Here is a 13,004-nt window from a genome sequence, read left to right on the forward strand (position 1 = left end):
ATTGCGTGAGTGAGACGACGTTATCAATTATTATCAGAAGCCTATACAGAATGTTGATAAACAAACATACGAAATATTGAATTAATTTATCTTCAGTGTTTTATAGAAAATCTTATTAGTTGGAACCTTGGCTAGAAAAAAAGTTAAAGATAGGACCAAAGTCAATGTTTTCATTTATCCTGAGCTAACTGGAATTTAGTCATATATATATATATATATATATATATATACTATGAAATTGGCTAGCAAGACTCGTACATATTTAATGAAGTCCCGAGTATGGTGTGTGTAAATAGTGGGGGCAGAGCTGGTAGACGAGCTCGTACATTTTTGGATCGAATTCATAATTTTAGAATGAATATGAGTTCTAGAGTCAGAGAAGATTAACTTTGGGTGATGTTTCGCTTCTAAAGAAGAGTTAAGAATGAATAGGAATAGCTGTTTCGAGTAAGAGAGTGGAGGAAGTGAGAGACGGGTAAAAACCGTAGCAACAGTCAATGATCACACATTGAAATCGATTTTTGTTTAGTTTTTTAAGTTTATTTTTTTTACCAGTAATATTTTGTTTTGTCAAATAGTTGTTTTGATATTAAGATCTCTTCGTGTATGTCATGTTTGCCTATAAGTGCTTGTCACATTTAAAATTGTATTTTGTGATTTTAGGGATGTAACAGTATGCCAAGCTTTAGCAATCTTTTTATCAATAAATAAAAATAAATCAAATTTTCTTTCTCTGTTTGGGAAATAGGCGTGACTTATATTAATAGATGAGATGTCTGGACTGTTTAATTTATTGGGCCTAAGACTCGATGTTTTCTTCCACCTCAGGGTTGAGAACCCAATCCTTAACTACTAGGCTGACATTAATCTAAATCTACTATTTAGTTTATGCTAAAAGCTTTCAGATGTATTTATAAACATCCCGTATATAGCGGTACATATCCGTTACACCTGCGGTTGTCTCGCATCGCAATTGTAAAATCAGTTTCTGATTGATATTGACTTTGATTTATTTAATAAATTATTTCAAAATTGTTATTTAAATTTGCGTTCCCCAATCTCATTGGGGGAACGTGATACACGTGTCGGACATTTCAGTGTCTGCTTAAATTACTTTTTCCATTGTTGGTTAAAATGTTCATGAAAGTCTTTTGTGTTAGAGGGCCTAGCAGCGTATCACTTATTAAAAGGCCGTTAACACAGTCCGGAGATTTCTGGTTGTGTGACTCTATGCCCACCCCAAATATTCTTGATCAGAACTTCGTTCTAAACTATAAAATAGGTTTTAAATAAAACTCCTGTATTTGAGATTCTCCTTATACTTAGGTAACTTGTTTGAACAATAGAAAAAATACTGTGATGTATAAAATAAATAAAAAAATAATCGCGAAAAAAAAAACAATTTTCTATCGCAATACAGAGAGGAAATGTATGTTCTGGAGTTACCGGTACTATATACCAGACATTATAGATAATTTTCCGGAGAAACTTTATTAATTAGTTTTTAATTACAAAAAATAAAATAGTTGGATCAGAAGTATATACCTACTGTAGTTATTTCGAGCGCCTACCGTTATACTGAAAGTTATTGCATTGAGACGGATAGATTTGGTTGAACACAGGCTGCATTATTTATAATTAGTTATAAAAAAGGTTTAGATTTTTGTTTTGTTTATATTGTCTTTTTAGTTTAATTTTTATCGTAATAATTATAGAATAATTTAATTTTTATACTTGATATATTTATTAATATAGTCCTAAAAGCACAATTTATTGGTCTGGTTGACGAGTAGTTGAAAGGGCCTGATTATAATCACACAAATAATCCGACAGGGGAAAGACATCATATGTTATTCTAAATTTAGTATATCTTTAAAGCGCTCACCACCTGTTTTTATGGTATGTGATTTTCTGTGGCCCAAGGTATGCGAATGGGCGATTTGATAATACTACTATCATGGTGCCAGCCAATCAGGTACACGCGAATTCCATGACAGATAAAGCGATGTTTGTTATTAGTGATACTTTTGATGTAGATTAACTGAGTTCTATGATACTTAGCAAAAGAGTATCGTTAAGAATATAATTTTACAAAATATAGAATGTTTTTTAAGAGTCCCTTTCATATAATGTCGTCGTTTCAGGAATGGTCCATTAACGAAAAGAATCAATTTTAGAATCAGACTACATTAAATCTTTCTTTAAATCTTTTTTCTAATTGTAATCGAAGGCAAACGAGTACGGTATATTAAGTGAAACAGCCGCCAATAGACACATTGCCAGAAGGCTCGCCAATGCGTTACTGACCTATTAACAATGGAAGAGAAAGCGTTATTTTCTTGAAAGCAACAACACTGTTTAACTAACTCTGTCTCTTTTCATCGCAGCGTAAACAGAAGTTGACAGATGGAGACGAAGAATGTACTGTATAATAAAAATAACTTTTGTTAATAAGGTTAGGCTGGTATAAAAACAACAATAATATTTAAGTATTTTTTTTAACAATAAGTCATGAAAATTGTAACATACTCGGTAAAACACGCTATTTCTTTTAATTTGAACCGTTCCTTAAATATCATGCTACTTCATTTATGAATTATGATCAGTGCTTGCTCCGAGCTCAGATATAATATACTTATGTAACAATATAGTTTTTGTTATATTACATCGTATTATATTCCAATGTTGTAAGATAATTTAATTTGTCTTTGGTAGTATGTTTTCATAAGGAGCCAAGCGGTTTGAGCGATAGAGAGATCTTAGGTTCGAAACCCGTAATACCCACCCTTAATAGTGAATTCCATACAAAAATCTGTACTATATATTAATATATCAAGTCATATACATCCTTCAAAAAAATTGTTTGTACCAAATATTAAAAGGACGGCACTCACTCGCGAGCCCTATTCCATTGAGCGTGCCCATGGGCGGCTGTATCACTTAACGTCAGGTGATCTCGTTTGCCATATGTTTCTATACCAAACAAAACTCTTAACCACCAACACTGCTATTAATGCATCAAACATAATAGCAGTGTATATGCTAATAATAAAAAGAGAACAAAATTTATTTTGTTAATTTAGTTTTAAAACTTTAAGTGTATTTCATTTATTTGAGTTTCCAAGTTAGTCGTTGAAATTTTAAGTTCCTTTAACCGCTATCTTTTAATTAAGTGTTAATTTAAACCAAACTTTAACAGCTCATTAAATTATTTAAATATAAGGTAGTTAAAAACTTTACGTTTCCGCCGCAACATCGCTCTAACATAGTTTAACAAGTATACATTTAAGCGAATCAAATAACGAGGGCCGTTAGACAAAACAGTTTAATAGGTCCTAACAACGAAAAAAAAACCCCACAGCGCCACCATCATTTGTTCCATACGGGGGGAGTAGACTAAGCTCCACTCTTAGCGTCCTCCGTCTAGACCACTACGAGTTCTACCACTGGCGTGGGTTCTCAGAGGACATGTTTTCTGACGACTCTATGTACTGCAAGGGTCATTTAAAAGTGACTCATTGGCCTATGTGTGTTGACCAGAGCTCCCTCTGGCTTCATTGTTTGTAGATGCAGCAGCATCTCTTCATTATAAATAGCCAAGTTTTTTTTTGTTGCTAGCTAGCAAGGAGCTGCAACCACTACACCGTGTTCCACATGACATCTTAAGAAATAAATTATTAGTAATAGGTAATTAATGTAGGAATTGTAATATGTTTTTTTCAGTTATAATTTTTTTAATCAGTAGTTTCAATTTTAGTAATTAGAGTGCCTAAAATAATTATTTTGTATAAATTTAGTGTGCTTCGTTTTGACAACAAATCTAAAGATAGAGATCTATTGACACCAACACCAAAAATGTACATGACATTTTTTTACGAAAAATTTCCGTTCCATGATAGAGATGTCGCTAGCTAGCTGTAAGGAAACCGACATGTCTTAGACTCAAAAAGTCGATGACGTGTGTCAGGCACTGGAGGCTGATCACCTACTTGCCTATTAGAATTAAAAATGATCATGAAACAGATTCAGAAATCTGTGGCCTAAAGAGGTTGTAGCGCCACTGATTTATTTTATCTGGTAGTATAAATATTCGTTTTGCATGCAAACTGTAAAATAACTTTGTCTAGATTTGTTTTTAAATCTATTTTTGTTCTATAAAATTACAGGCAACTTTTTCTCTAAACAACGTAACGGAGAAATCGTCGTTTAAAAATAAGCTGCATTTTATGCTGCAAAACTGAATACCTAATAGGATAGTTTTACTTTTATTAAAACGATATTATAATCTGTAGAATATACAAACACTTTTAAAAGGCGTGATATCTGTATGAACATTTTAAAATGGATACTTTAGACTGGACGAAAACAATATAATACTAATGAAATCTCTAACAACATTAATATACTTCAAGAAAAATTGGACTTTCATATTCCTGCCTACCAGACTCGTACTCATGCTTTGTTTCACGTTCCTCACATCAACACCAACTATGCAAAAGACTCAGTTTTGTATCGCGCAGCCTGGACGTAAAACGACTGCTACTTAAGCCTTGAATTGTTTAAGCTATCGCGGAATATGCTTTTAGAGAGTATTGAATAACCATAGTACTAAATCAAATGCATTATGAGCACACCCCACATACACACCGTCTCTTTCACACTATCAACAACACAACCGAATTAGATTATACTGAGTTAGAAATGTATTAAATATATTTTATTGATTTATTTCTTTCGTATTCAACCTTTTTATAGATATGATGTATTCCATCTTTGGCTATGTGATTAGTATAAATGTTTTTATTGTATTATGTTAATAAAAGACAATACTAAGTATTTTTTCCCCAAAATTTTTTACTTTTGACGTAAGATCAAGTCGTGAGTCGCCGTTTAGTTAAAAAATAATAGACATTACAATGCTAACTTTACAGTTACGGCTAATATAGTAAATGTTAATAAGTCTCTCTATTGTTTCAGCTTGAAAAGAAAATGCGCTGAACACAAATGGCTGTATATGGATTGTTCACACCCTAAACAAAATGTATCAGCACAATAACGAACTCAAATCAAAGGAAACAAGGACAAGAGTCACGACTAGGCGATCAAATACATTGTTCATTTTACTGAGGACAGTGCTAGACTTTATTGTAGTGAGCAAGCAATGGATGTTTTGTCTATTAATAGTGTCAGTGTGTGCGAAGGAACAGAAGTTCGCGTTGGAGCCACAGGATCAGGTATGTTCTGGTACTATTCATGTATATGTACATTGTACATATACATTTGCACTTAATATGTATTACATTAGGAGGGCGACGTTTAAGAGATTGTTTGACTGAAATTATAAGCATATAGAAATATGCAATTAATAAAAGTAAGTGAGTATTTTTAACAAAACTATTCTGGGATTATTTTGTAATGGATTGACGAAACCCTTTAGGCAATTCACCGGAAGTTTGAAAATGTGGTCGCAATCGTACCCCTTCAACGCGTGACGAGTAGATTCAATAAAAGTCGTGTATGCTATAGAGAAAATATTTCGGAGTTATTAATAATAACTCCGCAGTTAATTTTTTTTACCTATGTAAGGTAATAGAGAAGAGTAATAATATAATAATAATTATAATATAAGGGATGCCAACAGGTTCGAATTTAATGACGTGGAGTGATACCATGATGATCTTATGTTCCAAAATAAACGTATTTTATTTTTTTATTTTATTTTATTATTATAGACTAATCTCAGTAGGCTGAGGAGTAAAAAACACCGCACGTTTTGCCTACGTAAAGTATTTTTCAGTCTTCGTTTTGACTACATTAGGAAAAATGGAATTGAACAGATGTCGTTAAAGCGCAAAGCATAATTTTCTATATCCTATTAAAATAGCTACAATAAACCATAAATAAAAGTCATAGCAATATACATTTGCTATACATACTAAGGTATCTGAAGAATTTTAATATCGGCGTATCCAAGATGTCAACTCGCGAGGTAAAAAATAACGGAAAACTTTGATTTATGCATATCCTAAATTAATATTCTGAGGTCCGAACTTTGATTTTGGGACTTCCTGTGGGACTCTTGATTTATTTATTGGCCCTTGGACCTTTTGAATCTAGTTAACTAATTGGAAATTTGTAGATTTATCCTCTCAGGATTTAAGGGATAAAACTGGATATTCTACTATTGTTAAGAGTTTATACGCGTGTGAATCGAGCATCTTGACCAAATACTAATACGACAATTATATTATCCGTATATTTCTATAACATAAATCCTCTTTAGTGACTTTCATAGAGCATTACATAACTAAATATTTTTTGATTATTTTGTTACAGTACATCTAATATAAAATATCCTCGTGTCACAATGTTCGTTCTCATACTCGTTCGAAACGGCTCGACCGATTCTTATGAATATAAAGTTAGTCTAAGAATCGGCTACTATATACTAAAAGACATAATTTTTATTTTTTATGATCACTAATTACAGAAAAAGTTTTCATTCCGGAAAACCGCAAAGGGGTAGCATTGCAAAATGTCCCTTGGTTAGTTCCTTCTACTAAAGAGGTAGGCTATCCATTAAGGAGAAACGAACATAGCTCGTAGCCTTCATTTTACATTCCAACATTTTGTTTTATAGAACAGGGGGCAAACGGGCAGGAGGCTCACCTGATGATACCGCCGCTGTTCGTTTTTTCCAAATAAAAAAACTATTTTTGTAAATGTATTTTCAAAATTGTCTCTCCATAAAAACCTGCCATCAAAATATAATTAAAGTGTATTTTGTTTATTTAAAAATTTCCTTTTAATTACGATGTGTGTGCAAGCAACTTTTCGTAAAGATTCCACGCGTCATCATTGTTATTATTAACTTATAATCCATTGTTTTATAGAGTGCTGTAGTAGGTGGAAGAGTGATCTTGCCGTGTCGGGTGGTGAATAAAGTCGGCCAACTCCAATGGACCAAAGACGATTTTGGGCTTGGCACACACAGACATCTTTCAGGCTACGAACGATATAAGATGATTGGAAGCGATGAGGAGGGTGAGAAGACTTTATTTTTTATAATTATTAGACTGATTTATTTATTTATTCCACTACATTTTTCTATCTTAACAGTTACTACTAATTCGATAGAATTACAAAATAATTATCACACCAATTATCCTACATCAAAAAATTAAACTTATATTAAACTAAATCTTATAACTAGCAATATAGCAAGCAACTCTTGTGAACTCAGCCAGTGTACAAACAAATAGGTCTACCTCAATAGAAATTTCGTTGATTATCTGTATTGCTCGCGTGAGTGGTGCTTTGCTAACCAAGTTGGAATGTGCGCGCGGTACATCCAAAAGTTTAGACGTAAGCCTCAGGTTTGATGTCTGCTTGTCAATTCTTGGAAACTAAGACTAGCGGTGACTCTCGTATAACATTTATAAAATCTTACCCTAGTCACGCCTGTTTAAATTCAGCTTATATCAGCTATTATCTTTAAAATAGAGAGAGAGAGTACCAATCCGTAGCAGTATAAGAAGAACTTTCTGGACCTTCGCATACAACTACCACAATGTTTATAGCATATCTTGAATGTCTTGCCTCCTTTTTTGTATGTAATAGGAGGCTGGCAGGAGAATAACTTGATGCTAAGTAATACTACCGCCCATGGACACTCACATTGCCCACAGGCTCGCAAGTGCGTTATGTGACTTTTAAGAATGTGCACTCTCTATTCTTGAAGGACCCTAAGTCGAATTGGAAAATTTGATACCTCCATGCTTATAACGTTAACTTAACGACTATTATATTTAAATGAGTAGGATACAAAAAATAACTTTTATGGCATTATTATTTATCGTTATATTTATTTCAGGGGATTATTCCTTGGACATCAGAGACGTGACATTGGATGATGATGCCATGTATCAATGTCAGGTCAGCACAGGTCCAAGAGGTTAGTAAAAATAATTAACTAGTGTTAGATCTTGTATTAATGAGAGCTACATGTCAAGTTGGAACGAACAAATAGAACTAATATATACTTTTACATATTTAATTGAGGCTAGTAAATACATAATTAAAAGAGACGTCTATCGCCATGTTTGATTTTAAATTCATCGTTTGTTTTAATGTATTGCTTGATGCATTTGTGATTGTTATAAAAAGTTTAAATGTATTTTTAATCGCGCCCTAAAAAAAATATATTATTCTAGGAAAAAAAATATATTATAATAGGACTAATATCTGCACATAAGCTTCATTATCAGACGTCAAGGCAATATACAAAATACCATCCGTATAACCTTGCCGTCCGTCGTTCCGTTGTCCTTAAAATCAGGTGAGAGTCCGTTTGGCACCTGTAATTTACAAAAAAAGTACGTTTTTTTGTGTTTGTCGTTAAAGGCAAAGTATAAATAATCAATAGACTAGCATATCCCTTAGTTTCTGTAGTAATAGTTCTCTAACCTGACAATTGCGTTCCGTTTTTCGTTTGTGTTTAATCTATTATACTAAGCGATTCTTAAGGCAATTTCTGCCACGCACCACCACGATGTGGAACTAGCTGCCCACTGAAGTATTTCCGAACCAATTCTACTTAGGGTACTTCAAGAAAAGAGCGTACCGATTCTTAAAAGGCTGCGAGCCTTCTGGCAGTGCGAGTGTCCATGGGCGGCGGTGTCACTTAACATCAGGTGAGCCTCCTGTTCGTCTGCTTCCTGTAACATAAAAAAAAGAATCTAGCATTATTTTGTTAATGAAACTTCTTTAACCATTTTTGTTTATTGATTTTTATACATATAAACATTACCTCTATTTCCGTTAACTTTTTGCGTCACAGAAAAATGACACCGTAAAAGAGTTACCATTTAAAGAAAAAAATGTTATGATTGTTAAACCTGAACACATGAACTTGTTTACAATTCCAAATTTGAAATATTAGCCCTTCCTCCAACTTTTTGCCACTTCCGCCCAAATAGTTTGTACATGTGTTACTCCTAAAAACTTGTTTATTAATTACGGTTATGTGAATTTGGGTTAGCCAAAACTTTATCGTAATAATGTTGAGTTAATTTTCATATTACGTAGTTATGGCATGTATTGTGGGTATAACTTCGAAAGATTTTAAACTATATTCTAGGGAGAAATTCTGAACCTCTTTCGAGCATTGAATTCTACTTGTCTCCATGCCATATTATATATATTATATCTACTGGTAAAGGTATATTTAATTAGAAAATTACTATAGTATCAATCTTTATATATACAATTCTACTGTACGTATATACTCCTCTTATACGGCTGGACAGATTTGAATTAATATTTTTGGATGGTTTAGATTCACTCATCTGCCGGCAGATGGCGATGCAGTCGGTATCTAAGTTATTTATCTATACAGCAAATAAATAGCTGGTATATAATATAAATCTTCTAAACATGTGTTCGTAATAAAACTCCTAACCGGCTCGACAGATTTTGATGAAATTTGTATGGTCAAGTGGAGTCGAGAATGATTTTCATAATTAGTTTTTATTTTCTGAGTCGTGTGTTCTGGACAACGTCGGTCGGATCCCCTAGTATATATATATTGTATCAGTACCAATTTTGTAACAATATACATAGCGATTTTAGTATATAGAGAAGTAAGCTATAAATTTAGGTGGTGGGCATTGGCATGGATTAAGCTCATCATAATTTGATTATTTAGGTAACTTCAGGAAATACTAACATATCTTTTTATTATTTTCCTAAACGTTTAACATTTATTTTGGCTAGGACCTCTAATTCTCTCCTAATTATAATACTGATATAACTTTTTAAGTTAAGAATTGAACTTAGGATTAATTCTACAGTCACTGACTTATTTGCGCTAATATAATAGCCATAGTAGTCTTTGAAACAATTTTTGAGGAATTGGCCTCATTAGAGAAATTTCACGCCTGGAATTAAATTACATCAATTACTGTCGCTGCTTCGCGTTATATGCAAAAGTTATAAAATAATATTTTTAATATTAAAACGTCGTCATAAGGATCACGCTGATAAAGCGTTATATCTATCTCCCAATTTCCTATTCATATAGTAATTTTAAAAAATAAAAAAAAATAAAATTAAAAAAAATAACAAATGTTTAAAATGCAACTCTGATCTGATGTTTATGAATAAATGGACTAAATCGTCCAAGAAATGTAATATATTATTATTACACGTTTCCTTTATATATTTCTTTCTTTGCCATTTTTTTTCTTACCTTAACTTAATTATAGACAGTCATAGACATAGGTAAATTATTTATTACAAACAAAACACACACACATATAGACACACAACCTAGCAGTAATCAAAGATAAAAAATTAAATAAAAGATATAATGAGAGGTATATTTTTTTTTTCTTTTCCCATTCGGTTCGTCTCAAGCATGTAATGCGTGTGTGCTGTGGCTGTAAATGGCCCTGGAGCAGAATGTTCCACAGCTTTGGTCATTCTGCCAGAGACCACATCAGCTAGTTTGCGCCTCAGTCGCAAAAAAGTAATATATTAACACTTAGTAGGAAATGATAATAATAATATTAGTGAAAGTTCGCAATATCGGTAATGAAGTCTTGTGTAATATGGTGTGATGTAAATTAAATAAAATAATGATGTAAATGTATCAGTTGTTTTTTATAACGTTAATTATGATTTATGATATAATGTCAGATATTCCGGATTGCCTATAAATGTGACCATATTAATACAATTAATATTATCTACGTATTTCGCATCTTAATATATTTATCATTGTTCACAAACGTCTTGTTTACTCATTGGCTAGTTTACTAAAAATAGGACACCGTTAATTTCCCTCAAAGTTTCTATTTAAAATATATTTGTGGTTAAAAAAAACGAGTATGCTGGAACAAATACAAGGCAGTTGTAATGGAAAAAGTTTTGCTTTTTATATAGAATACTTCAGTCTTTAATATTATACTTATGTCTATACAACCTCTTTCCCATATTATCCTAACAAGAATACAATTTAATCAAAAAAATATTAACGTCCTTTTGTCGTTTCGAAGTTTCTAACGAAGTTAGACTTCACTTGCCGAAGTAAATTTAACTTTGCGCCGTGGACTTAAAGTTGTTTATTGAGTTAGTTTGTCTTTTCAAATGCCCTTATCTTAATTTCAAAAGCCCTACAAGTTACAGTGATTACTAATTTTCTAACTTCTAGATAAAGTGATTCATTTGAATGGTTATAAGGGTCCAAGTTTTGGCCCTTTATTGGGTTTCAGAGTTGCTCTTTTTTTATGAAATTGTATACTAAAGTCTATATTGGATTGATATTTCATGTTCCTAAATTACCTTTTTTGCAGTGTTAAAAACACGTCATTATAGTTTGATAGTAACTTTCAGATTCCATTTTAATTTTCGTTTATTAACTACCTTTTTTATCTTTTTGTAAGCAGATTCATTGCAATTTCTCCTCCCCTCAGTAAAAGTAAGCAAAATACTCGTACAGGTTTTTTTATAAACGTTTTGTAGGAATCCTCGAAAATGCATTTAGTTTACGAGCATAGACAATGTGTGAAATACACGTAAAAAGTTAATAATTTCTGTTGATGTAATAACCAACGTGCTTACGTATTACTTGACTGACCCCTTATCAAGATATATTTCAATAACATGTCCATCTAATATTTATTATTTTTTAATAAAGCCATTTGATAATTGAATGAAAATGAAGCCTTCTACTTTTTCTCTCTTCTCGCCGGGAAACGATCCCTATCTCCGTTGTCTATGAAAATTGAAATATACAGTAACCACGCTACGGAGCAGTATTTGTAAATAATATAAACATTTCTGTTTTTAGTTGATATCTCATGATTTTATTTGAATATGACACATGTCCCCCAAGTAGAGAATTCGTTGAATAATTCAAGACAATGTAGAGGTAACTAGCTCGTGATATAATGATTCCCCTAAGTCACATTTTGTTCGCGGGGTTTCGGAATATAAGGCTTCAGAATATTAGTCAGCGTTTTGTGAACAGATTCCTACTTATATTACAGTAATACTCAATATAAATGTTATGTTTACTACCTACCGATATTACAACAAATATTTTTGCTTTATTTTTACGATTGGAGCCTATACATTAGCTTATGCCTTATTTTAAATATATTGGCATATTAAATACTTATATTATAACGTTGTTGTTGTTGATGTTGGAATAAAAAAGTTTGGATTTTACCTACAAAACATTTTATTTTGCGGACAAAGTTGAAAAAAAAAATGTTGCATTTTATTTGCATTTACCAAGGATAAACTATTTATAGAACAAGAGAGTTTTGTATAACTCAAATCTTTACAGTTAACCAACATAGTAATAATAAATTTAATGAATTGAAAATTAAAACTATTTTAAAATTTGGTCCCTGTGTACCTTTATTCCTGGCAGCTTTTCATCTCTGTATTGCGATACTTTTTCGTTGAGCGAAAAAAGCACCAGTGCTGGGGTCATCGGTACTATCTACCAGGCACCAATTTAAATCTTTAATTAACGCCTATGCACATGAAACCCACGAGTATACTCCATGGGAACAAAAATGAAGTTGGTTGAAATACATAATTGAGCTATTTATTATTTTCCGCCTGCTCTGTGGCTTTTTTGCTTGTCCGAGGAAGGTAGGCAGAGAAAACGTGTAAACACACACATGTTGCATCCCGTGCTTCGCAGCAGCAAATGGGACAAAAAAAATACAAACAAAGCCAATTTTTGACACTTTGAATTCTTGACGAAAATATATAGAACATGATTTTGAAACCTACACACATATTTTATCCTTACCTTGTGCGGTCTGTTAATGAAGTGTAAGACTAATTATTACATGAGAGGAACTGCAAGAAGAAGCTGTTCTGGAATCTGCTTCTAGGCGATACCTCTCCCTTATAGACAATAACAGAAAAAAGTTTATAAGGTTTTACATTCTTTTAGATTTTTTAGATTCAAAAGCAAACGAAAC

General features: G+C 32.3%; 1 protein-coding gene across 1 annotated transcript in view; it reads left to right on the forward strand.

The window, feature by feature from the left end:
* The window catches only part of LOC111000233 (irregular chiasm C-roughest protein-like), a 58,111-nt gene that overhangs the window by 14,085 nt on the left and 31,022 nt on the right, over positions 1–13,004 (forward strand). Inside the window, exons 2-4 of the mRNA XM_022269608.2 lie at positions 4,978–5,234; positions 6,894–7,044; positions 7,874–7,954. Coding sequence (XP_022125300.2) covers positions 5,040–5,234; positions 6,894–7,044; positions 7,874–7,954 — 427 coding nt within the window. The 5' untranslated portion in view covers positions 4,978–5,039. The remainder of the gene's footprint in view (positions 1–4,977; positions 5,235–6,893; positions 7,045–7,873; positions 7,955–13,004) is intronic.

Source organism: Pieris rapae, chromosome 9 (genome assembly GCF_905147795.1).
Source record: "Pieris rapae chromosome 9, ilPieRapa1.1, whole genome shotgun sequence".
NCBI classification, from domain to species: Eukaryota; Metazoa; Arthropoda; class Insecta; order Lepidoptera; family Pieridae; genus Pieris; species Pieris rapae.